The 23,088-nt window shown below is 38.2% G+C and overlaps 1 protein-coding gene across 3 annotated transcripts in view; it reads left to right on the forward strand.

The window, feature by feature from the left end:
- Nucleotides 1-23,088, forward strand: part of ipo8 (importin 8) — a 109,516-nt gene that overhangs the window by 44,126 nt on the left and 42,302 nt on the right. For 2 of the 3 annotated variants that reach the window (XM_073059000.1, XM_073059001.1), the window contains exons 4-13: nt 605-763; nt 4,397-4,553; nt 5,962-6,051; nt 6,984-7,078; nt 12,510-12,594; nt 17,088-17,222; nt 17,820-17,919; nt 18,350-18,426; nt 19,042-19,158; nt 20,847-20,936. In XM_073059000.1, the coding sequence (XP_072915101.1) occupies nt 605-763; nt 4,397-4,553; nt 5,962-6,051; nt 6,984-7,078; nt 12,510-12,594; nt 17,088-17,222; nt 17,820-17,919; nt 18,350-18,426; nt 19,042-19,158; nt 20,847-20,936 (1,105 nt within the window). Of the gene's footprint in view, nt 1-566; nt 764-4,396; nt 4,554-5,961; nt 6,052-6,983; nt 7,079-12,509; nt 12,595-17,087; nt 17,223-17,819; nt 17,920-18,349; nt 18,427-19,041; nt 19,159-20,846; nt 20,937-23,088 lie in introns of all 3 variants that reach the window. The other variant, XM_073059002.1, reaches the window with a different exon arrangement.

A 23,088-nucleotide genomic window follows, 5' to 3' on the forward strand; every position in this document is an offset into this window, starting at 1 on the left:
CGCGCACACACACACAAAATACTAGAGGAACTCATCAGATCAGGCAGCATCTGTGGAGTAATATAAAGTTGTTTTAGGCCAAGACTCTTAAGGAATATAACTGCACTCTTTTCTGAATTAATGAAGAGAATGGCTGCCCCTATAGAACCTGAGACTTACAATGCTGCTCCTCTGAAATTGATGAATTAGTCCCTTGTAACACATCAATTTGGAAAATTGGAGTACATCCCATTCTTTCATTAATTCTGATGTCAGTGTGAGTCAATGGTGAAAGAAGACGTCTTCTAATAATTTCTGATCTTCCTCTCACTCCTGATTTTGCTATTTGTCATAATTTCTCAGCTTCCTAAAGTACCGCGAGGAGGTACTAAGAATAGAAGAAGGTTCATTAACCAGCACTAACATCTTGACCCTCACTGAACTCAGAATTAGACTGATGTACTTGTGTAATGTGGAAACTTCGATCTTGCATTATGTTGCTGATTATTTTCCATTTAGATGCACAGTGCTTCCTTGAATACTCTTAAGTATCCAAATCGTACAGTTACAAAGTTTCTACTTCACAGAAAATTGACTAATTTGCATATGAATGTCATGTATGAAGGACTCAGCTGGCTGTGTGTCTTCGTGCCATAATCAAATACGACTTTCCTGGACGTTGGACGGCTGTGGTGGACAAAATCGGCTTTTTCCTGCAATCTCCAAATAATGCAAGCTGGCTTGGCAGCCTGATGTGTCTGTATCAGCTGGTCAGGACCTATGAGTGAGTATCTATTGTGTGTGTGCTTTTCTGAGCACGATGACTGTAAGTTTAAAAGATGATGAAATAAAGGTGGGCTTGAGTGAATGGGCAAGTATGAAAGCAGTTGTGATAGAACTTGATACAAAACCATATTTAAAAGAAGTGGCGACGGCAGCGATAATCTGTGAGAGAAAGCAAGAAGGAGAGACGGAGGCTCTGCTTTATACCAGGTTTCATTAGCACTTGGAATACTGTCCTAATACAAGCTTAAAGGGAGCAAAAAAATTTTAAGAGGAAGAGAAAGTAAAATGGATGATGGAGCCATTGCTTTTGTGTATAGCAGTTTGATTTACAATGTAATATTATTTTGAACAGCTATGTATAACAAATAATCCAAACTATAAAACATGGTACCTAATGAAGTACTTGTGTCTTTTTTTAAAATTCCTTCTGTAATGTCAGTTGGAAGACCCATGTGGAGCAGGATCTTGCAACATTTTCCCAGAAACAAATCAGAGTTACAAATGGTCTTCCAGTGACACTGCTGATGATGAATTATATGAGACAAAATACCTGAGAGAAGTAATGATCTGAGGTTTCGATAGAGGCAAGAGCAGTCTATGATAAATTAGGAGAGTGAGGGGATTCAAGATAATGGATGCTACCTAGCTGGGGAAGGTTGAGTTGTACTTTAGCAGTGGTCAGTTTGGTCTTGTGAAATGATTTGTGGTATGTAATTGCTTACCCTCTTTTTGGTTAGTGTACTTCTGAATGGCAGGAAAGCATGAAATATCAAATAAAGCTGAAGTGCCCGTAGCATCCACTTTTCGTAGAATCCTGAGATAGATACCTCGGGATTTATCCACCCTAATGCCCCCAATATTTCTAGCACTTCTTTCTTCTTCTGGGTTACTAATGTACCACTTCCCTCTTTCCGAACCTTCAATATTCTTCATCAACCAAGAGGATTCCTTAAACATGACATCTTTGCCTCTTACAGGCATATGTAACTCTGAACTTTTACGATCTCTTCTTTGAACACCTTGCAATGATCAGATGTTAGTTTTCCTCTTCAGCAGCTACTCACAATCTACCTTTCCTAGGTTCTGCCTTACATTGTTGAAATCTACCTCACCCAGTTTGGGCCTGAACTCAGGAACCAACTGTTATCTTTTTCAGTAAATTTCCATAGGATTTGTCAACTGAGATAATCCCTGAGAGAAGATCACACAAGTCCACCCTACCCCCCCCCCACTCCCCTCCCCCCCAAAGCAGGACTCTCTACATCTACTCTAGAAACTTTCCTAAATGCACTTTATGAATTCTTTTCTTACACTAAGGCAATCCCAATCAGTACAGGAAAGTTAAAATCCCCTATTACTACAGCCCACGCAAAATGCTGGAGCAATTCTGCAGGCCAGTCTACATCTATGGAGAAATCGACATTTCAGGCTGAGACTCTTCATCAGGCCTGCTGAGTTCCTCCAGCATTTTGTGTGGGTTGCCTGGATTTCCAGCATTTTGCAGATTTTCTCTTGTTTGCGGTTGTTCTACTGTATTGTTTTTAAAAACCCTTCTGCAATCTCCCGTCATATCTATTCTTCAAATTCCTGTGAATTATTGGGAGGCCTATAATACAACCCCATCAATGTGACTGCCCATTTCTTGCACTACCTTACTTTCCCTTTTCTATTTTCTAATTATGATTTATAATTTAAAATTTTATTATATTTACTTCGATTTGTACTTCAGGGAGCGCGAAGCACAGAATCAAATATCACTGTGATGGTTGTACGCTCTAGTATCAATTGTATGGTGACAATAAAGTGAAGTAGAAGTAAAGTAAAATTTTACCCTTATAAATTATTTGTTAATTCCTCCAGGATATCTTCCCTGAGCACTAACATAATGCTCTCTCTGATCTGCATTGCGACATCCTCTGCTTTTTTTGCAACCCCCGTTATGCCTGAAACTACTAGACATTGTCCTCCTGTTCCCGCAACCACTTTTCTGTGATTGTAACAATATCTGAACTCCACGCACTAATCCATGCTTTCAGATTCTTCCTACCTATAAAACTCCTACATTAAAGTAGATGCCAGCAGTCTTCTCATACTTCCCTTCCTGTCTCTCCCCACGCTTCCTACTAGACTTGCCTGTTCTATTTTCTGCATATGAGTCACCCTCCCCGCCTGTTGTACTGCCGTTCTGGATCCTTGCCTCACTGGTCTCCCATGCAGCACTAACAAACCTCTTCAAGGGTATTGGTCCCTCTTCAGTCTTGATGCAATCCATGTTTCTTCTACAGGTCACCCTGCCCCAGAAGAAATCACAGTGATCCAAAAACCTTAAGTGATCCAAAAACCTCCTGCACTAATACTTTAGCCTCTCATTCCTCTGTCCTATATTCTTACTTTATGCCCACTAGAAGGCAAGTTCTTTTGGACCTCACCCATAACAGGAGTAGATTTGCAAATGATGGTCAGAGTTAATATTGTACAGTTAGTTTCCTACCATTACAAACATATATTTGAGGAGTGTGCTTCCTCTTCTGTTCCCCTTTGTTTTTGTACTCAAAAGTGTGAATGCTTGTTTGTTTTGATCTTCATATCACCCAAAATCTTAATTGACAATCCTAAGCATATCATCCTGTTGCACAGCGTTGTTCCTTTATTCATTGGTTTTGAGTCTTTCCTGCTGACTTCTATGCCTCCCGTCTCATCTGAAAACTTTAAACATAAATATTGACATAGGATTTTTGTTCATGCTACTTCCCCAAAACAAACTTCTCACAACAGTAGTCTTACAATCTTTCTGGTTTATGCAAAACTCACCTCCCTTAATAATAATTCCAGTACCTAAGGAATCAAAAGGCCACTTTCTTCCACATTTTTCACTTTTTTCCCCTCTTGTAAAGCTACTGACAGTGAATAACTTACCTAAATTTTTAATTTGTACCACTATAATGCTGTAAAAGTGCAGGCTTATTACCCTGACCAATGCCATTTTAAGGTTACAATACAAACTGTTGCATTTAACTGCAAGAGCTAAGATTAGTTGAAATTTAACTTGTCAGTGAAGAATGCTTACAGATGCTCAGATGTTTGTCTATTGATGTACTGCAAATATTTAAGCCAGCGAGCCTTATTTTCCCCTTCTAACCTCCAGTCAGTTTTCAAATGCTATAATATGTCACTTTATAATTTTTTCTAATTCTTGATGCTTTGATGTGTGATGTGTATAGTGTTATTGATTGTAGGGCTCAAAATTATTTTGTTTTTTCTGTTTTACAAGTCATTCTAAAAGGTAATTGAATAGATTGTTTTGTTGCCCCATAAGCTTCAAAGAATGATACAGTTGTGCAGCACAGAAATGGCTCCTGTTTTGACTGTGCTGACCCTGCTGCCTACTTTAATCACATTTGCCTGCATTAGACCCATATACTTCTATTCCTTAACTAGCCAAATACCTGTCTAAAAGCCTTCTTAGCATTGTAATTTTATCTGTTTCTACCACCTCCTCCAGCTGCTTGCATATCCTGAAACCTTATCCAAGCCTGTAGTCAACTCCATCAAATGAACTTTTTTTCTCTCTGCAGCTTGCATTTATTGAGAATAGGCTCAAATGATTGAGAATGCTGATATATTATTTCAGGTTCAAGAAGGCAGAGGAGCGAGATCCTCTGATAGCAGCGATGCAAATATTTTTACCACGGATTCAGCAGAAAATTATTCAACTTTTGCCTGACTCAACCCAATTTTCAGTGTTGATCCAGAAACAGATCCTTAAAATCTTCTATGCCCTTGTTCAGGTATGAACGCCATCTAAGACAATCAAGTTGTATGTCTAAATCTCTAAGGAACCTTCTCTGTCTTCATTTAATAGGTTAGTTTATGCAAGCAGAACTAATTTAAGGGTTAGGAAATGAATTGCTGAGTTAATCAGATCCAGTGAGTTTCAGTGGCATTGTGGCTTTGTTACTGTGCGAGAAGTACAAAAGAGCTTAATAAGTCAAGGAACAAATCCCGTCATGGCAGTTTGCAATTTTAAGTTGATTATACAGTATCTGGAAGTAAAATATTGACATGAATAGCAGTAACCATGGTATCAGTTTGTCTCAAACCCAAATGATCTTTTGGGAAGTCAGATAATCCAGACCTATTTCAAAAGTACCTGCCTGAGAAACACTTTTTGACATCTTGACATTATGAAGGACAACTGAGTTGCAAGTGCTTCTTTCCCTTGAAAGGCTTTGACCTTTGCTAATGCATAGGTAATTGCCCAAGTTTGTCATCTTGCATTCCCTGAACATTGTAGGCTGATAGCTGATTTAAACCCTTGTCCACTGGAATGCTAATGCAGTGTTTATGCCTCTTTTGATTTATCTTTGCACCTATTCAATTTCATGAAGCTTAGCAGAATTCAACTTTATCTTTTCGAGGTAAGGTAGAGTACGACATTTTTAGCGTGTTATGATTTAGCAACATTACTACTTTCACTAGTACTGCTGGCACAAACTCCAGCAGTCCGGCTTTCATTCTGATATCAGCAGCTGCATGCATGGAGTTTGCATGTTTGCTTTGATGACTGGTGCTCCAGTTTCCCTAATACCTTAGAGATATGCTTCTAGCTTAATTGACCACTGGAAATTACCCCTAGCTGAGTGGCAGGACAAGTTTATCTTTGGGTAGGAATAGACAAACAGATTTTCTAAGGATGTTTTCCATTCCCATTGTTAAGATGTATCATCCTTCAGATCAATTCATTTACTTCAAGTCATTTGAATCTTTAGCATTTTGAGTGAGCCTCCTAAACCACTTTATTATTTTATTTATTTATTGTGATACAGCATGGAATAGGCCCTTTCAGACCTTAGAGCCACGTGGCCCAACAACCCTCAATTTAACCTTAGTCTAATGATGGGGCGATTTACAGTGAATAATTAACCTACCAACTGGTGTATCTTTGGACTGTGGGAGGAACCTGAGCACCCAGAGGAAACCCATGTCACAGGGAGAACATACACACTCCTTATAGGCTGCAGACAGGAATTGCTGGTGCTATAAAGAGTCGTGCTAACCACTATGCTACTGTGCTGCACTTAATAACTGTGAACTACATTAAGGGAATAGACTATGTTTTTAATTGACAATTTCTTGGCTTTTCTCTTTTTGGAGATCATTTTCTCTTAGGTTATTTTTCTTGCTTCTCCTTTCTAGTATGCACTACCACTGCAACTGGTAAATAAACAAACCATGACTCAATGGATGGAAATATTTAGGACAATTATTGACCGTGATGTACCTCCTGTAAGTGTACTTTTAACAAGTTTATTTTGTTGCATTGAATGTGTTTGTGTTTCATTGGAAAGGTTGTGGGGAGAAAACCTTACTCTTTAAGCCTTCCTTATTTATTTATTGAGAAATACAGAACGATAGCAGGCCTTTCTGGCTCAATGAGCCCACATTGTCCTATTGCACCAATGTGACCAACTAACCGACTAACCTGTATGTCTTTGGAATGTGGGAGGAAGTCGGACCTCCCAGAGGAAATCCATGCGGTTGTGGGGAAAACGTACAAACTTTGTACAGACTCCAGCAGAATTGAATCTTGTTGCTGGTGTTACGCTAACCACTATGCTACGATGCCTTCCTTATTTGCAGTTGCCTTTAATTATCTGTTCTCTTAATGTTGTGTGTGTCTTTATCCAACTTTCATTTGACCTATCCATCTTTTTGTCTCTTGGCATAATCCTGATACAAAGACGATTAACAGACTTCTTTTTGGTCTAGGTGATTTCCATGCAAATATAAGATATCACTGTGGTTACAAATTGTAGGTACTAAATCATGACTGCCTTTTCACTGAATTTGGTTAACCACTTACAAAATACATTACTTTATATAACACCCAAAAGTACCATTGTCTCTTCAAGATTAGTTACAAAAATAGTACCCTTGACTATGAAGAGTTGAAAACCTGGAATGAGATCTGAGGTCTTTAAATTGATCAATAAATAAATCTGAAATTTTATTTTAAAAAAAGCTTTTTTTTAAGTAAATAAAAAAAAAAGATAGTAAAATAAATCCATCAGGCTTGTTAATGCCCTTCAGGGAATCCACCATCCTAGCCCAGTCTGGCTGATCTGCGAACCAGAGCAGAGAAAAGTGCAATATGCTATGTGCAGTAGAGTAGATAGGATGAATTCAATAACATTTTAACTGATTCTTCAAATTTGCAGGAAACCTTGCAAGTGGATGAAGATGACCGGCCTGAACTGGTATGGTGGAAGTGTAAGAAGTGGGCTTTGCACTTGGTTACAAGACTTTTTGAAAGGTATTGTGTAGGTCGCAAGAGAATTAAGTGTCAAGTTGTCAGACCATCAATAACAGGAGGTCATAATGTTTTTGACTCTGTGTTCTGACATAATAGGCTGCTCCAGGAGAGATTTGCCAGCCAAGTATTCACTTTTGAACCTGTGTTGATGTTGCCCCTGTTAAAACATCAATAACTTTGTTTCAGCCAAACCAATGACAAAGGAAAGTTTTTATTGATTTCCCCTGCAGCATTTCACCAGTCTAGCAGTAATAACCAACACACCATTGCCATCATTCCCCATCCCTGCATTCATACTGATCTTGATATTAGAAGAGCAAAACACTTTAATTACGTTAAGGAATTAACTCTCAAAAAATTCCTTCCCATGAAGGTGATACAGAGATCTCCAAGTGGCAACTGAAACCTTTGTTAAAAAATTTCTTCTTTGTAGCAGTTGTGAATCAAAGGAGATATGGTATCATAGGATAACCTTTATAAATATAAACCTTATACTATTTTAATAGGATTCAAGCTTAACCTCATGTCAGTTTTCATTGCTCAATTTCACGTTATTGCCATGGCAACTTGCCCAATCATTTTTTAAGTAGTAATTTGTTAAAGACTTCTTGAATTTCCAGGTACACATCTTTGACTAGGTATTCAGTATTCACCGGTGTTCTAATTTCATTAAAGGATTCGATCAAGTTAATGAGATGGGACCTCTGTTTCAAAACCATATTGAAGTCCCATGTTATCATCTCAATGTGTAAATTAAGTGCGTTGCAAATGATGAACCAACCCATTGCTGAAGTAAAAGCAACAAAGATAGAGATTTCACTACCTTTTCTTTCAGTTAGTCCTGACGAAGGGTCTCGGCCCTAAACATCGACTGTACTTCTTCCTAGAGATGCTGCCTGGCCTGCTGCGTTCCATCAGCATTTTGTGTGTGTTGCTTGAATTTCCAGCATCTGCACATTTCCTCGTGTTTGCGTTGAAATAAAACCAGTGCCTGTAACCAAAAAGCAGAAAAACTGCTGCTGCTGAGTATCTGAATTAAAAAAAAAGAAAATAATGGAAATACTCAGCAGATCAAGCAAAGTCTGTTAAGAGACAAAAAAAAGTTAATGTTTCAAATTGAGGATCTATTATCATAGCTAACTCAAATTAGGAAGCAGAGATGCTTTGAAGTGAAGAGTGGTGAGAACAAAAGGAATGTCTGTGATAGGAGAGGAGAATGCTGATGAGATGTCTGCAGTGTAGTGTATGTGGAGTCCAAGAGAGGCCAAGTATAAGGGGTGTAGGCATGGAATCCATGGCATTTCTCTCCAGGATTTTGATTTGTATCTGTTACCTTTTTAAACCTTAATAGTTACTTCCTTCTTGGTTTTAGTAAGAATTTGATCAAAACTGACGTCCATGGCTACAAAATTATTGATGATCTTAACATTCTTAGATTTCAGGCAAATCAAATTAGTAAACTCATTGTAATGGGATTCTGTATCCAGTTCTAAAGAGACAGAGAAAGGCATTAGATTAATAAATTACTTTGTAGATTGAGGTTACCAGTACGAAAATAATGTCAAAGTTTTAATGAAATACTTCGAAGTTCCTAACAGATACAAAATCCATTGTGAATCAAAACACCATGAACAAACAAATGCCTAAGGCATTGAACAAATATCTTGTATCTATCGTCAGTGAAGAAGGCACAATAAATTCGGCCAAAGTGGAAGAGAACAGAATGTTTTAAGAGAGAAACTGTAACAGTACTGTGCATAGGTGTTAGATGTATAGATAGATAGGCATATATAAAATATGTAGATATAGCTAGGGCGCTTGAGACTTTTGCACAGTAATGTAGTCCAGTTGGGCTTATATCTATTGGCAAAGCATTGAAAACAATCATTGAGGAAGTAGAAATTGGGGATCTAGTAATTATGCTGAATCAGGACATTTTTAAAAGACAAACTGTTTTTGAAATAGTTTACATTTTTATCAGCCTCTGCTGACAGAGTAGTGGGGATGGTGAAAATAAAGTAAGAACCTGTGAATGCTGTAAAAGGTCATTGCATCAAATGAAGGCTCGTGGAGTTGGGAAAAACATATTAACGGGGACAGAGTATTGGTTAAAAAAAAAAGTTAAGTGAGCTAGTCTGTAAGATGCAGAAAGAAACACATTAACAGGAAACAACTAGGAAGGTGTATGACATGCAACACACACAAAATGCTGGTAGAACGCAGCAGGCCAGGCAGCATCTATAGGAAAAAGCACTGTCGACGTTTTGGGCCGAGACCCTTCGTCAGGTGTATGACATGTTAGCACCGATTGCAAAGGGGTCAGAGTACAAAAGGAAATTTTGCTGAGATTTACAGAACTTTGGTGGGATCCCTCTTTGAGTATTGTGTGCATTTTTCCTCTCTGTAAATAAGGCAGGATATACTTGCCTTTGAATGAATGCACTGTACGTTGATAACTGGGATGGAGGATGGTCCTGTGATTAAGAAGTTGAATACTTCAGTGATAATTCTCAATCTTCAAGTTTTCAGTTACATCCAATTTTATTCAATGTTCTGAGAGACAAGCAATTCTTTTCAGACCAGATAGATTATAGAACTACAGTGAGGAAAAATTTGATTGCCCAGAGTATTGCAGATCTTTAAGATTCTCTACCTTAGAAGATTGTGGATATACTTTGGAATATAGAGAAGATCCAAAGGTATTATAAACAAGAAGGGAAGTGGAGGAGGCTGAAAATCGACCATAATCTTGCTAATTGGTGAAGCATGTTTGAAGAAGCTTATGTTTTTATAAAAAACAAGTCTCCTCTAGACTTTTCCTTGACCTTCTGATGATATTGATTTTTTGTTAGAGCACGCCACCTTGTGGACCGATACATTCTAAGGCACTTTACCCAAATAACAGTTTTAGTATGATTGTTTTTTTAAAAACTTTTTTATTGTTTTCAAATAGTTACAGAATAAATGTGTATGAAAAAAAAATGTTACCCAGCCCCCCTCCCCTTAACCCCTCCCCCTAACATCCCTATTAAAAAAAAAGAAAGAAAAAAAAAGGAATGCCTGGATATTGGAAGATCCCCACATGCTCCATGGAGTTCGTAATAACTTTAGTATATATATTTATTTCTTTCCCCAAGTAACCAATTATTTCATCTTCGGAGCACCTATATATTTAATCCTGTCTTTTGTAAATAAGGGCGGGTTGCCATTTACCTTCATGAGCACAGAATGAGTTATAGCTGAAGCATTCCTCTTCCAAATTGTATATATGTGATGGCCATCAAAGAGTGATCTGTAGTAGGAATTGCCAATTTAAATCTGAATGATTTAGAGCGTATTTGCTTTCACTCCGACTGAGATCAGTTGACTGCTCACAAGATGTAACTTGACCTGGGATTTGTCTGGTATGCAGGCCTCAGCTGTATACTGTATTGTGTGATCCTACTGCTTTTGAAGTTGCTTGTCTCATCAACTTCATAGACATGGAATTATCTTCACAGTTAATTATACCCATCAACTATTTCATTAATAAAAAATTAATAATATGATGATGAATTGTTGAAATGGGAGTGGTTGTTAGGCATACAAAAAAAACCCCCTCATTTCTGCAATGCCTTTGATTTTTCCTAATCTGCAGAGAATTGGGAACCACACTCGTAAAGAAAGATGTAGATTACATTTAAGTAGAGGAAGGAATTTGACGAAATATTGTTAACGCCTGATGAACATGTACTTTAAAGATTAAGACACATTTATGACTGATGGTTTCAGAGTTTGTCAAAGTATGTATATGTCACCATATATTACCTTGAGATTCATTTTCTTCCACACATTCAAAGTAGAACTGGGAAATACAATAAAACCAATGAAAAAGTACCGTAGATTCCGGACTACAGAGCGCACCTGATTAAAAGCCGCTGGCTCTAATTTTAGAAATAAAATCAATTTTTTAATTGTAAAGGCCGCATCGGATTTTAGGCTGCACCGGATTTTAGGCCGCACCGGATTTTCGGCCGCAGGTGTCCCACGTTGTAATATGAGATATTTACACAGAAAGATATTACACGTGAGGATTTTTTTAACTTTTAATTAAATCCATATGGTAACAAAAACAAATACATATTGCAAATGCTTTTTTTCGAACCGTGCCCGTACGCGGCTACTTTTAAATATACGTTGCGTATACTTCTTTACTGAACAACATTCCAATATCTCCTAACGACTGGTAAAAAAATATATATATTGCAGCCTACCAGGAAAAGTTATTGATACCTTTAACTTAAAAGCAGAGTTCGCTCAGATCCAAAGCCGCTCGCGTAATGCGCTCCCCCCCTCCTTTCCGTTTATCGCAAACCGGCATTTTCCCACAAGACACCGCGAAACCGGGTGTGACGTCATAGCATCCCGCGATGTAGTACAGAAAACAAATATCGTTTAAACTAAGTAGGCAGCACAATGCTTCGAGTGTTTTCCATGTTGATGAGGGTGAGTACAAATGACTGATTTACAATAATTTAATTGTGAAAGTGCGCTTGATTTATCGTACAATTTCATTGGACCTCTGTGAACTACTCATCAATTTTATTGGTCTACTGTTATGAGGCAAAATGTTTACGAGGCGGCATGAAAAAAATCATGCATTAGCCGCTTCGGATTATTGGCCGCAAAGTTCAAAGCTGTTCAAAATGTGGGAAAAAAGTAGCGGCTTAAAATCCGGAATCTACGGTACACACAAAGACAGAAGAACAACCAATGGGCAAAAAAAGGCAAAGTGCCTAAAGAACATTGTGCACATGTACTTTAGTTGTTTGTTTTTATTTAATTGTACTAGCATTGAAACTAACTGTTTTAATATCTAATATTTGTGGGACAGCCAACTTTGCCAAAGGATGGTAAATAATAGAAGTGATTCCATGCGTGGTAAGCTCTCAGTTCAAAATTGTTGATGTGAGGAAGATCCTGAGTGAAGGCCAGTGACTTCCATTGGCTGTACTGAGGGTTAGATAGCCATAGGTTCCCTTTTAATATCCTCCAATATAAAGCAACATGTGTAAAGGCCTTAATAAGATTTTTCACAAGTGGAGTAAATACTTTCCAATTCATTATCTGATGACATTTATGGGCCTTTCCCCAAATAAATTCCCCTGAGTAAATGGGAAGCGATAAATTACACTTTTTGACCAATAGATTATGTCAAAATGATAAAATGACTGCCGCAGGGCTTCTGCTTGTTCTGACCATCTTTGTATAAAAGTTGTAAGTTCTGCTGAATGATTGTACTGTAATACCTCAGAAATAATTCCAAAATTGCATTGACCTCTAAAACACTGATTGATGTTCACATAAGAGATAAATGCAACCAACAGAATCTTTGCTTATTCATTTTTTTGTGTAATTTGACCATTATTTTTTAATACTGCTTTCTCTGCAGGTATGGAAGTCCTGGAAATGTAACAAAAGAGTACACTGAGTTTTCAGAATTCTTCTTTACAACATATGCTGTAGGCATTCAGCAGGTAAGAACACAATGAGTGCTTTGAAGTTGATTTTAAAGTTCATTATAAGCTTTGCAGAATTGGTGCATTGCCACCACCTTTGCATCATTGAGCCACCCCCTGCATTAAACAGGAAAATAATGGTTGTGTTCTCCATGAGCACTTGTTGTGCCCCGAAGTACTTGAGCCTCAAATAATTTCTGGATTGCAGTGGCTGTTATGTAGGAAAGCACAGTAGCAATTCTACATTAGCATCCTGAAATAAACAGTTATGTAATAAATGATCTAGTAACCTGTATTAGTGCCATTAATTGTGACAGGAATTGTTGACCAGGTCATAGAGAGAACTCACTTGTTCTTCAGTTAATAGGAAACACTATGTTTCACTTCGAGTGGAACTAATTTTTATGTTTATCTGAAGGTGCACGCTTGTTCGCAATGCAGCATTCCCACAGTACTATATTTGAGTGGTACTATACATTGCACTTAGCCTCTTTATAGTTTAACATCATAATCTTCTCACCTAAACTTGCAAGCTGTCAATTGAGCAAATGTCACACTGTTTTATACCTTTATCCATATGTCTATTAGGAAGCTGGTTAAAAATGGAACCTTCATTAAGTGTATAAATGTTGTTTAATTGTGTTCAAGTATGTTGTTTGCCATTACCTGATTGGCAAGTAATTGGTATGTTAGTCTGTTTTGCAAAGGGAAAATAAATACATGTGAGTAATAAATGCCTCTTCTATTCACTGGGCCTGGATCTCTTAGTGGGCTTAACAGGGCAGGTCTGAGCAGTTGTTTCCTTTATTTGAAATATTTAGATCTTGGGGGTGATGACCTCAGAATTGTGAATCTTCAGAATTCTGTATCCAAAGGATTGTGGATGTTTCCTTCACACTCCCCTCCACCCCAACCAGCCATAATGTCTGCCTTCTTCCATACCCTGGCTCTGCAGCTCACTGGAAGCTGCAGGTTGAGTAGCATATTAAGAAAAGGTCGTGAGCAAAATGCCTTCTCTGGTGCACAACATTTTTTTTCTTGTCAACTGCAATTTGTTTAAATATGCCTTCAAATAAAACATTTATTAGTCTGGTATGCAACACTGAATTAATACATTTTAAGATTCAATTTATCACTTGATCTCCTTGTGAGGAAATAGTAAAGCTCATTCTGGTGGCACTTGAGCTTGCAAGACAGGCTAAAATGATACATAAGTGTGTTATTAAACCAAGGCATAGAAGAATACAAGTACAGATGACCAAAAACTTGTTGACAGTGGTAGGTTTAAAGGGACATCTTAAGACAAAAGGGGAGCAGAGAGCTCCAAGGACATTCTAGAGTGTATAGCCTTGACTATACATGCTATGTCTGCTAGTGGAGCATTGCAATTCACAAGTTATCAGCAGGCCAAAGACAGAGGAGAAATCTCCAAGGGTTAAAGTATTACAGGTGGTCAAACACTTACAGTTGGGTAAAAAAAGTTATTCGGCAGAGTCAGAAGGGGAGGAGTTGGTGCTAGGAAGGAAGATACATAAGGTAGTGATGCTTTTTCATATGACCACACTGCCTCATCGTCAGAACTCTGTATATATGATCACATTTTGCATTACTACTTGCATGTTCTCTGGAGTACCCTTGGAGTTCTCGGATCCTCTCTTTGTCTTAGACACTCCTTTCAATCTACCATTCTAAACAACTTTCTGGGCATCTGTACCTTAGTTTGATAACATTCTTGTCAATCATTTTGGTTTGTCTTGTAATACTAAAACATTATATAAATTGACACACTGTTGTCATAGATAAATAATTGAAAATGGAATTGAATCAAAAGCGCAGTGATAAGTAATATACATAAGCCCGTTTTATATTTTTGATTTACATTGCTCTGAGTTGATTGCGAAATCAAGCACCCAGAAGAAGTTCTCCAGGTTTAGCACCCTGTTGTTCTGCTCTGTTTTGCAACAATAGCTGACATGATTGACATTCATGGTAATATGCTTTGTTTATGCATAGAGACTCCAACCAGTGCACAGGTTACACAGTTTCATGCCCGAGTGGTTGCAGGGCATGAAGCTATTCTATTGCAAATGAGTTGTGGCATTGGAGCATCCTTATGGTGCATCAGGTATCCTGAATGAACAGATCATTTGCTTTTGGGATAAACTGACCTTGTGATCTCTCAGTTACAGGGTCTGTGTAGTAAAGCTCTGTTGTTCAACTTTTTTACATATTGCTTTATACTGAACAACAGTTGGACAGACGTGCACTGGATGATATTCTGTGGGTGATATCCCTGCCGCTCTCTATAGATCTATTGTGTTTGGCTTGAATATAATGAATGTCTTGGAACAGCTTGGCCCCGACTTTGTTCAAGTTTGTGAAGCTCTATTCATGTACAGAATATAAAAAATTAAATTGAAAGAAAGACTTAAACTTGCCATAAACTAAGAGGGTAAATCCATGAACAAAATTTTCTTGAAAAGAGAAAGCTGGCAGGTTACTTGTTAGGATAAATGCAGTGAAAATGTTTCCTTTTCTTGGTGGTGACCAAAATAATTTTTTTTATCATAAGATAAAATCGTCATTAATGAATCTGTTATAGAATTGCAAAATTGAGTAGTAACACTGAAAACATAGTTATGTTAAAATACATCTGAATATAGTACAGAATACAAGGAATATAGTAAGATCATGGATTTGGCTGATGGGGAGAGAATGAAGGAGTGTGAAATGGAATGTATGACTCGGCCAAATGGTCTTTTACTGTGGTGTAAATTTAACATAATAGCATTAACAGCTGCTCACTATTTATTTTGAGTAGAATTGACAGTTTTCACAATCCTTCATCTATTCAGCAGGTTATAGGTTCAACATTTTTCAAGTAATTCCATTTCAGAGAATCTTTTCTCATCACAAGAGATTCTGCAGATGCTGTAAATATTGAGCGGTGCACACAAAGTGCTGGAAAACTCAGTAGGTCAGGCAGCATCTGTGGAGGGAAATGAACAGTTGACACTTTGGTTCAAGACCCCTTTGTCAGGAAGAGGGAAGAAGCCAGAACAAAGTGGTGTGGGGAAGGGAAGAAGTACAAGCTAACAGGTGATAGGTGAGACCAAGTGAAGGGGTGGGGGGGGGGGGGTGGAGGAGGGGGTGGGATAAAGCTGGGAGGTGATATGTGGAAAACGTGAAGAGCTAAAGAAGAAGGAATCTGTTAGGAGAGAAGAGTGGACCATGGGAGAAAAGGAGGGAGAAGAGGTATTAGAGGGAGGTGATGGGCACGTAAGGAGAAGAGAAGTAGTGAGAAGGGAACCAGAATGGAAAAAGAGAGAAATAGGTTGTGGGGAAAAATAACCAGGTTTGAGAAATTGATGCTCAAGCCATCAAGTTGGAGCCTACCCCCACTGAATATGAAGTGTTGCTTATCCAGCCTGAGTGTGGCCTCATCATGGTAGTAGGGAACACCATTGGTCAACATGTTGGAATGGGAAGTCAAGTTGAAATTAGTGGCTTAGTGGCCACATGCAAATCCTGTCTTTTATGGCAAGCAGAGTTGATGTAGGACCTTGCTATTCAGTAAAGATGGGCAATGTAGCCAGACCATAATATAAATATTGGCACAAGGTATTGGCTATCCAGTATATCTTCTATGTACAATAACTTGAACTTTCGCTTGGGCAACATCTTACCTCAGTGGGGTTTAGCTGATTTATTGTGAAATGCTTAGCAGTTTATGTCCTGTAGCAATATTCAGTTAATTGTTTCTCAGCATGCACCTCCCCACCTTGCTTTCCATCCTCCGTTGTTGTAAGTCAGACAAAACAATACCCAATGATAACATCAAAGAATTGGATTTATCTGCAGAAATCTACCAGTTAGTTCAATGTCTCTGCCTGTTTAGTGGCACAGTACAATTACTTAAATTCTGTTGTTTCAACTGTTTTTTGACCCTGCAGCACAGTGTAAAATGACCAGGCACACTTTACGTAACGATATTCCGAATTGGTCAGAAATTCCCATTAAAAAATATATGCTTTATGATTGCTGACATAAATTTAAAATCAAAGCCTAAGTATTTGAAACTATTCAACTATATGAGTAATGGTAATCAAGCCCTAATCTGTTCTTGGATGTTGTCCAAATGAAGCTCCCTGAATAGCTTTTAGAACAATTTCTTGTTCATCCTAATCCCAGAGTTCTGTGGTCATTTACTCTTCTGCAAAATTCTGGTCCATATGATTTTGTATGAAAGATTTATTCATTGGACCATGAAATTTGATAGTGACACTTTCTGCTGAGAATAAAATTCAGACCATGACTGCAGAATGGACAACTTAATGGACAACTATTGAGACTTCAAAAAAGCTTAGCAATTTTCAAATGTTTCAGCAATGCAGCACATTTTGTTAAACTAAAACTCTGGAAACAATTGAGGTGAAAATAATGCTTGTGTTTTCACATGCCCATATCCAGTTAATGGTCTTCAGGACATTAGATGTATTCTGTTTTCATAGGTGTTGCTGAAATTGGTGGATCAGCACCGTCAGAAACAATATGTTGCGCCTCGTGTGCTGCAACAAATCCTTAACTATCTGAACCAAGGTGTTAATCACTCTCTCACATGGAAACAAATAAAGCCTCACATTCAGGTAAGCATCCTTTGAGTTTAACTTGCCTACTTTCATCACTGTTCACATCATTAGCCTTTGAATGTCGTATGGAGGCCTAAACTCCAGATGTCCTTTATCCCACGTCCTCATCGCTGGACTTCGAGTACAGAGCGAAAGCCTGGACTCTGGAAATCCTTCATCACCTGTCCACATCGCTCAACTTACAGCCCGGAGGGGAGACCTGACCTTTGACTCCCCAAAGTTCCTGTCCCTAAACACTAACTTGACTTCAAATTCTCCTGTCTGTCTCCAAAATCATCCTTACAAACTTAAAACTTGACTCAGTCTGAGCCATGATCTTAATGGAAAGGTTTCTTTTGCAGTGTGACAATTGTCATTCGTTACAATGCAAAGCAGAAATATAACTTGGTATTTATTCTTCTTGGCTTGTCTTTCTTTAACCTGTTCATTAATTTTGAGCATTTGACTGCACATTAGTGGATGTAAGTCTTGATCTATCAGTCACTTTTAAATGTATGCATGCTCCTGAAACTTAACCCCCCAAATTCTTACTTTTTCTCTGACCCTCTTGTGTTCTTTCACTCTTTCTCCTCCACTAACTTACTATAAAAACAGAGCATTTCTGAAGAAGTGGTCTTCCCTCTGATGTGTTACAAAGATGAAGATGAGGAGCTCTGGCAGGAGGATCCATACGAGTACATTCGGATGAAATTTGGTGAGCTCCACAAAATATCACTGGATTTGATTGTTTCATAGATTTTATTGTGTGTTATTAACTTTAATCTAACAGTAATTTCTATACAAAGCGAAAAATAACCTACAGATAGCAAAAAATGGAAAATTCTGGAAATACTCGGCAGGCCAGGCTACCTCTGAAGACCGAAAACACAAGAGTTTAAGTTAAAAAACCTTGCATCAGAACTCAAAACATAAAAATCTGATACTGACTGTCCTATTGCTTATCTTCAGTGACTTCTAATCACTGTCTATTGTTCTAAGAAAAAAAAAAATTATGTTAGTTGTATTTAATTTTGTAGCCATGTAAAATCAGCTTCTTGCTATACTTGGCCCATGTACCATTAGTTGTTACTTACTATATGTGAATAGAGCAGTTGATTTATTGGTAATATTGAAATATTTTTCAGATGTCTTTGAGGACCATGTCTCTCCAACCACTGCAGCTCAGAATTTCCTTTACACTGCAGCCAAAAAGAGAAAGGAGGTGAGGAAAAACCTCCTCTGTGCTCTTATTCAGACCAAATTTGTAACTATGTGTATTTCTGACCAAAACAAATAGTGTCAGTTTCTAATGCCTTGACCTGTATTGTGAAAGTTAGACATACTGATGTAATTAACAATATAATTAGCCTGGATTTCTTGCTCATCTGCCAAGACTGACTGTCATTTCTGTACCATAAATTACATTGGTAGCAGGGTACTGCACAACATTCATCAACACATTAGCGACTTCAAGTGTTTATATCAGGACCTTTACATAAGTGTTATGAAACTACCAATTTCAGGATCCGCAGCAGAGTTCTTCATAGCTCAATACATATTTTCTAGCAATAATCATAATTCTTAAAACATATCACCAAATATAGAAAGGCAAGTACCTTGAATGGATTATTATAATATACAACTTGCTATTTGCTGATAATGAAGAAGCTGAGTGAAATTTATGAAGGGCAAGAAAAGGATTGGCGTTTGGGGGTGTGGTGGGATTGTACTTTGTCAAACAAACATTTCACATTTGCCTGCAGCTGATGTAAAAATTTGTACAATGAGACTGATTTGATTGATTTTTGATTTGATTCAACTGGTTTTATTTCTGTAGGTTTTGCCAAAAATGATGAGCTTTTGTTACCAGATCTTGACAAACCCAAGTGGAGATCCTCGCAAGAAGGATGGAGCACTACATGTAATTGGGTCCCTTGCAGATATTCTGCTAAAAGTAAGTTGAACAATTGTAGAGCATTGTACAGAACTTCCTTTGATGGCATAGGCAGTACAAGGCTGTATTGTTGTTTTCAGAAGTTTGGAGGTTTAGGCCCCAGCCTGTGCTGAGTTAGCTGTTTTCTTTTAGAATAAGAATTGGACTCCACAAGTACCATACCAGGGAAAAGAGCTGAGGGCAGTTCTTCATGGAGCTGCAGCAGATACATTGAGGCAGATGGCCTTCTTCTGCGATCAAGTTTCTGTGAATTCCATGACATTTACCAAAATGCACATGTTATATTGTGGGAGGTGCAAGTGACCTTGGCAGCTATTTTCCTTAACAAATATCTGTAGCCTTCACTGCTTTGGTCGAATCATGTTGTCTGAAGATTCCCTGTAGTTTCAGTATTTTTAGACAAGGTGGGGATATTATTATTTAGACAAGAAAAAGGTAAATAATTGCTCATAAGCATTGGTAATATTATCCCTGAAGTAACATTTGGATGCATTGTGTCAAATTCCAAGGTGATCCCTTACTTTTTCTTATTTTGGTGAGTGTGCCTGATCTTTTTTAATCTTTGAGATCCTCTTGATCCACAACAGAAAAATTGTGTGCATTCAGTTTGGTTTTAGTTAGACCTGGTTTTGGACATGAGTATATATAAGTAATTAATTGCAGCCAAATGTTACCATTGAACTGTTAATAATCTGTTAATAACTGTCTAGCATTAGGAACGCATATTGCATCTTCTCACATAAATTCCAATTTTAAACTGTATTTTTTTTGAACAATGAAAGTTGTGTCTTCTTGCTCAGTACTGACACTTCAGTAAAATGTAATGCTCCCTAGATTTTGCACAGCCATTCTCTATACAACCATAGAACACTACAGCACAGAAACAGGCCTTTTGGTCCTTATTGGCTCTGCCGAACCATTTTTTTGCTAGTCCCACTGACCTGCACCTGGACCATATCCCTCCATACATTTCTCAGCCATGTACCTGTCCAAGTTTTTCTTAAATGTTAAAAGTGAGCCCATATTTACCTCTTCATCTGGCAGCTCATTCCACACTCCCACCACTCTCTGTGTGAAGAAGCCCCCCCTAATGTTCCCTTTAAACTTTTCCCCTTTCATGCTTAACCCATGTCTTCTGGTTTTTTTCCTCCCCTAACCTCAGTGGAAAAAGCCTGCTTGCATTCACTCTATCTATACCCATCGTAATTTTATATACCTCTACCAAATCTCCCCCTTTCTTCTACACTCCAGGGAATAAAGTCCTAACCTATTCAACTTTTCTCTGTAACTCAGTTTCTCAAATCCCAGCATCATCCTTGTAAACTTTCTCTGCACTCTTTCAACCTTATATCCTTCCTGTAATTAGGTGACCAAAACTGCACACAATTTTAAAAAAATCTGTCATCTCTATCTATTGTAGTTTTGAAAAACTAAATCAATTGCTACTCTTATAGCCAGCCTCATCATGTATTTTGTAGTGTGTGTATATGTCCACCAGATTCATCTTAAGATTTTTAAACTCATTTCAGAGAATGGTTCATTTGTTCAACATTATTTTTAAGCCTAGGTCATAAATATGTGAGGTCAATATATAAGTCAACCAATTTCAGTCTTTGTAATTCTTCTCACAATTATCTCAATTTTTTTTGCCCTCATCTGGTAAACTAAATTTGTGCTTAAACCAACAGAAAAATATATACAAGGGACAAATGGAATTGATGCTCCAGAACTATGTATTTCCACTCTTTAACTCTGATTTGGGCTATCTCCGAGCGAGGGTAAGGCTGTATATTACAGCACTGTAATTATTAATCTTCTCTTTCCTCTCTAAGTTGTTCTTTTGAAATAATGTGATCTGTATGTATAAATTGGAGAAACTTCAAAGGACCTGCATCAAAAATAGCTACATCTTCCAGCGTCTTTAAAGAGTGGTTAACAGAGAGATTTCTTTGAAGCTGAATAATGTGAAAACTTTTAGGCAATCAAGTATGAAATATGCCAGGCAAGAAAGTGAAATTGAGACCAATGTTAGATCAGGCATGGTCTTATTAAGGAATGTTGAAGCTAGCAATATAGCCAATACCTTCTCCTATTTCTTAATACTGGAGGGTATAGAGGGTTGTTACCTCTGTAAGACGCCTAATTCAAAAGATACATCTGTAAATTTTATAAATCATGTATTAGCAATTTAAGGAAATCTTTAATTCCTGAGTTTTAAATTCTAAGTGCAGAAAAGTCAAGACTAGTTTTCTTGTTCAATGCTTAAAACCAGAATGCTACTGGTCTTAATTGTCATATTGGTAGTTTCCATTCTGCAGTTTCCCATGTTGTTTCCCTTTATGGAGGCACTATTATTTTGAAACCGTCAGTTATGTTATCTTCTAATGCTTCTGCTTTCCTGTCAAATGTTGGCATCTGTTCTGCAAAAAGGACTGTCTATCAAAATCAAAATATTACCTTTCCAGTTTACTTGCATGTTTGTGTGTTTTTTAAACTTGTGTCCAGTTGAACATTTTCCACTCTGTCATTTAATATTGTTCAAATGCCTGTGTGGTTCTGATATATTTGGAACAGTCACTTAGTTATCCTGCAAATGTTGTGGTGGAATTCCTGTTCATCTGGTTAGTTTGTCCTGGATGGTGTTGAGCTTCTTGACTGGGATTTTCAGACCTTCACCACCCTGGGGGAGAGGAAGATTGCTTACCTTCCCTGTCTTCCTAGTAATAAAAGTACATTTTGCTCTGTGATGTAACTCCACTGCTAAATGTTGTCCCTGGCTTGGTGCCTTGTAACGTATACATATTAATGTATAATTTTTGATGCCTTTCTTCAGTTTTCTTTCTTTGGAAAAAAATCCTTGTACATCCAATCTTTTCTCATAGATAAAGTTTACTGATATAAAAGCACCTGAACACTTTTTAAAAGAAGAGGTGCCATCTGTTGTCTCTCCCTTTTTGTACCGATGGGACATAAGCTGTGTGATTTGAAAATACTGCATAGCTACAGTTGATCGGAGTACCCAGCAGCAAGTGTAGCAATGGCAGAGTACTGTGCATGGAGTCCTGGTATGACCCTCCCTTCAGCAAACATGGAAAAGTCTTGGAGAGATGGAATCTCTCCTATCATCCAGGATGGCGGTGCGACACAGCTTGCAGCGGCCACTCCGGAGCTGATTATCTGTTATTTGTGAAGCAGGGTGCCGTGAGCAATTATAATCAGATGAAAAACAGATGTGGGAGCACGGAGGAACATCTGGAAATCTCCAGGAAGACCTTCTTCATTGCTGCTGCTGTGAGGTCCGGGTCTCTGCTGGGAAGAACAGGTCCCCAGTCCTCGGGGTCGCGTTGCTGATGGCCATTGGCGGGAGTGTCTTAATACGCTGGGCAGAGGATGGTGCTCGGAGAAGCTGTGCCGGAGGGGATGGTCGGAGGTCGAGCGCTTTCACTGTGTGCTGTGTCTGCGAGGCTGGGTTCGACGGAGCTTTCATTGTGTGCTGCATCTGCGAGGCTGTCGGGTGGCGCCGTGGAAGTCCATAGTGGGGGTATTCCCTTCTGCCGCCTGCGTGGGATGACGAGTCTTTTGGGACCCTGAGATCTTGTGGAAACTGTGTGGTGGTTTCTTTTGAACTTATAGTCTTTTAACATCTTTGGACTATATTTACTATGCCCATGGTCTGTCTTTTTATCAATTATGCTATTGTTTGCACTGTTGTAACTATGTGGTTTTGTGCAGGTCTTGTAGCTTTAGTTTTTGGTCTTGTTTGTCTGGTGGGATTGGAGCTCCTTTCCGGGGAATGTGCTAAGATGGTAGCGCGATATTAATATGCAGCAGCGTCTCTGGACTCTGGATTGGGGATTGCCAAACATTATGTGGATTTTCTGGTGTAGTCTGTTTTGTCATGTGCTTTTGTGATATCATTCTGGAGAAACG

The sequence above is a fragment of the Hemitrygon akajei genome, chromosome 10, assembly GCF_048418815.1.
Source record: "Hemitrygon akajei chromosome 10, sHemAka1.3, whole genome shotgun sequence".
NCBI lineage: Eukaryota > Metazoa > Chordata > Chondrichthyes > Myliobatiformes > Dasyatidae > Hemitrygon > Hemitrygon akajei.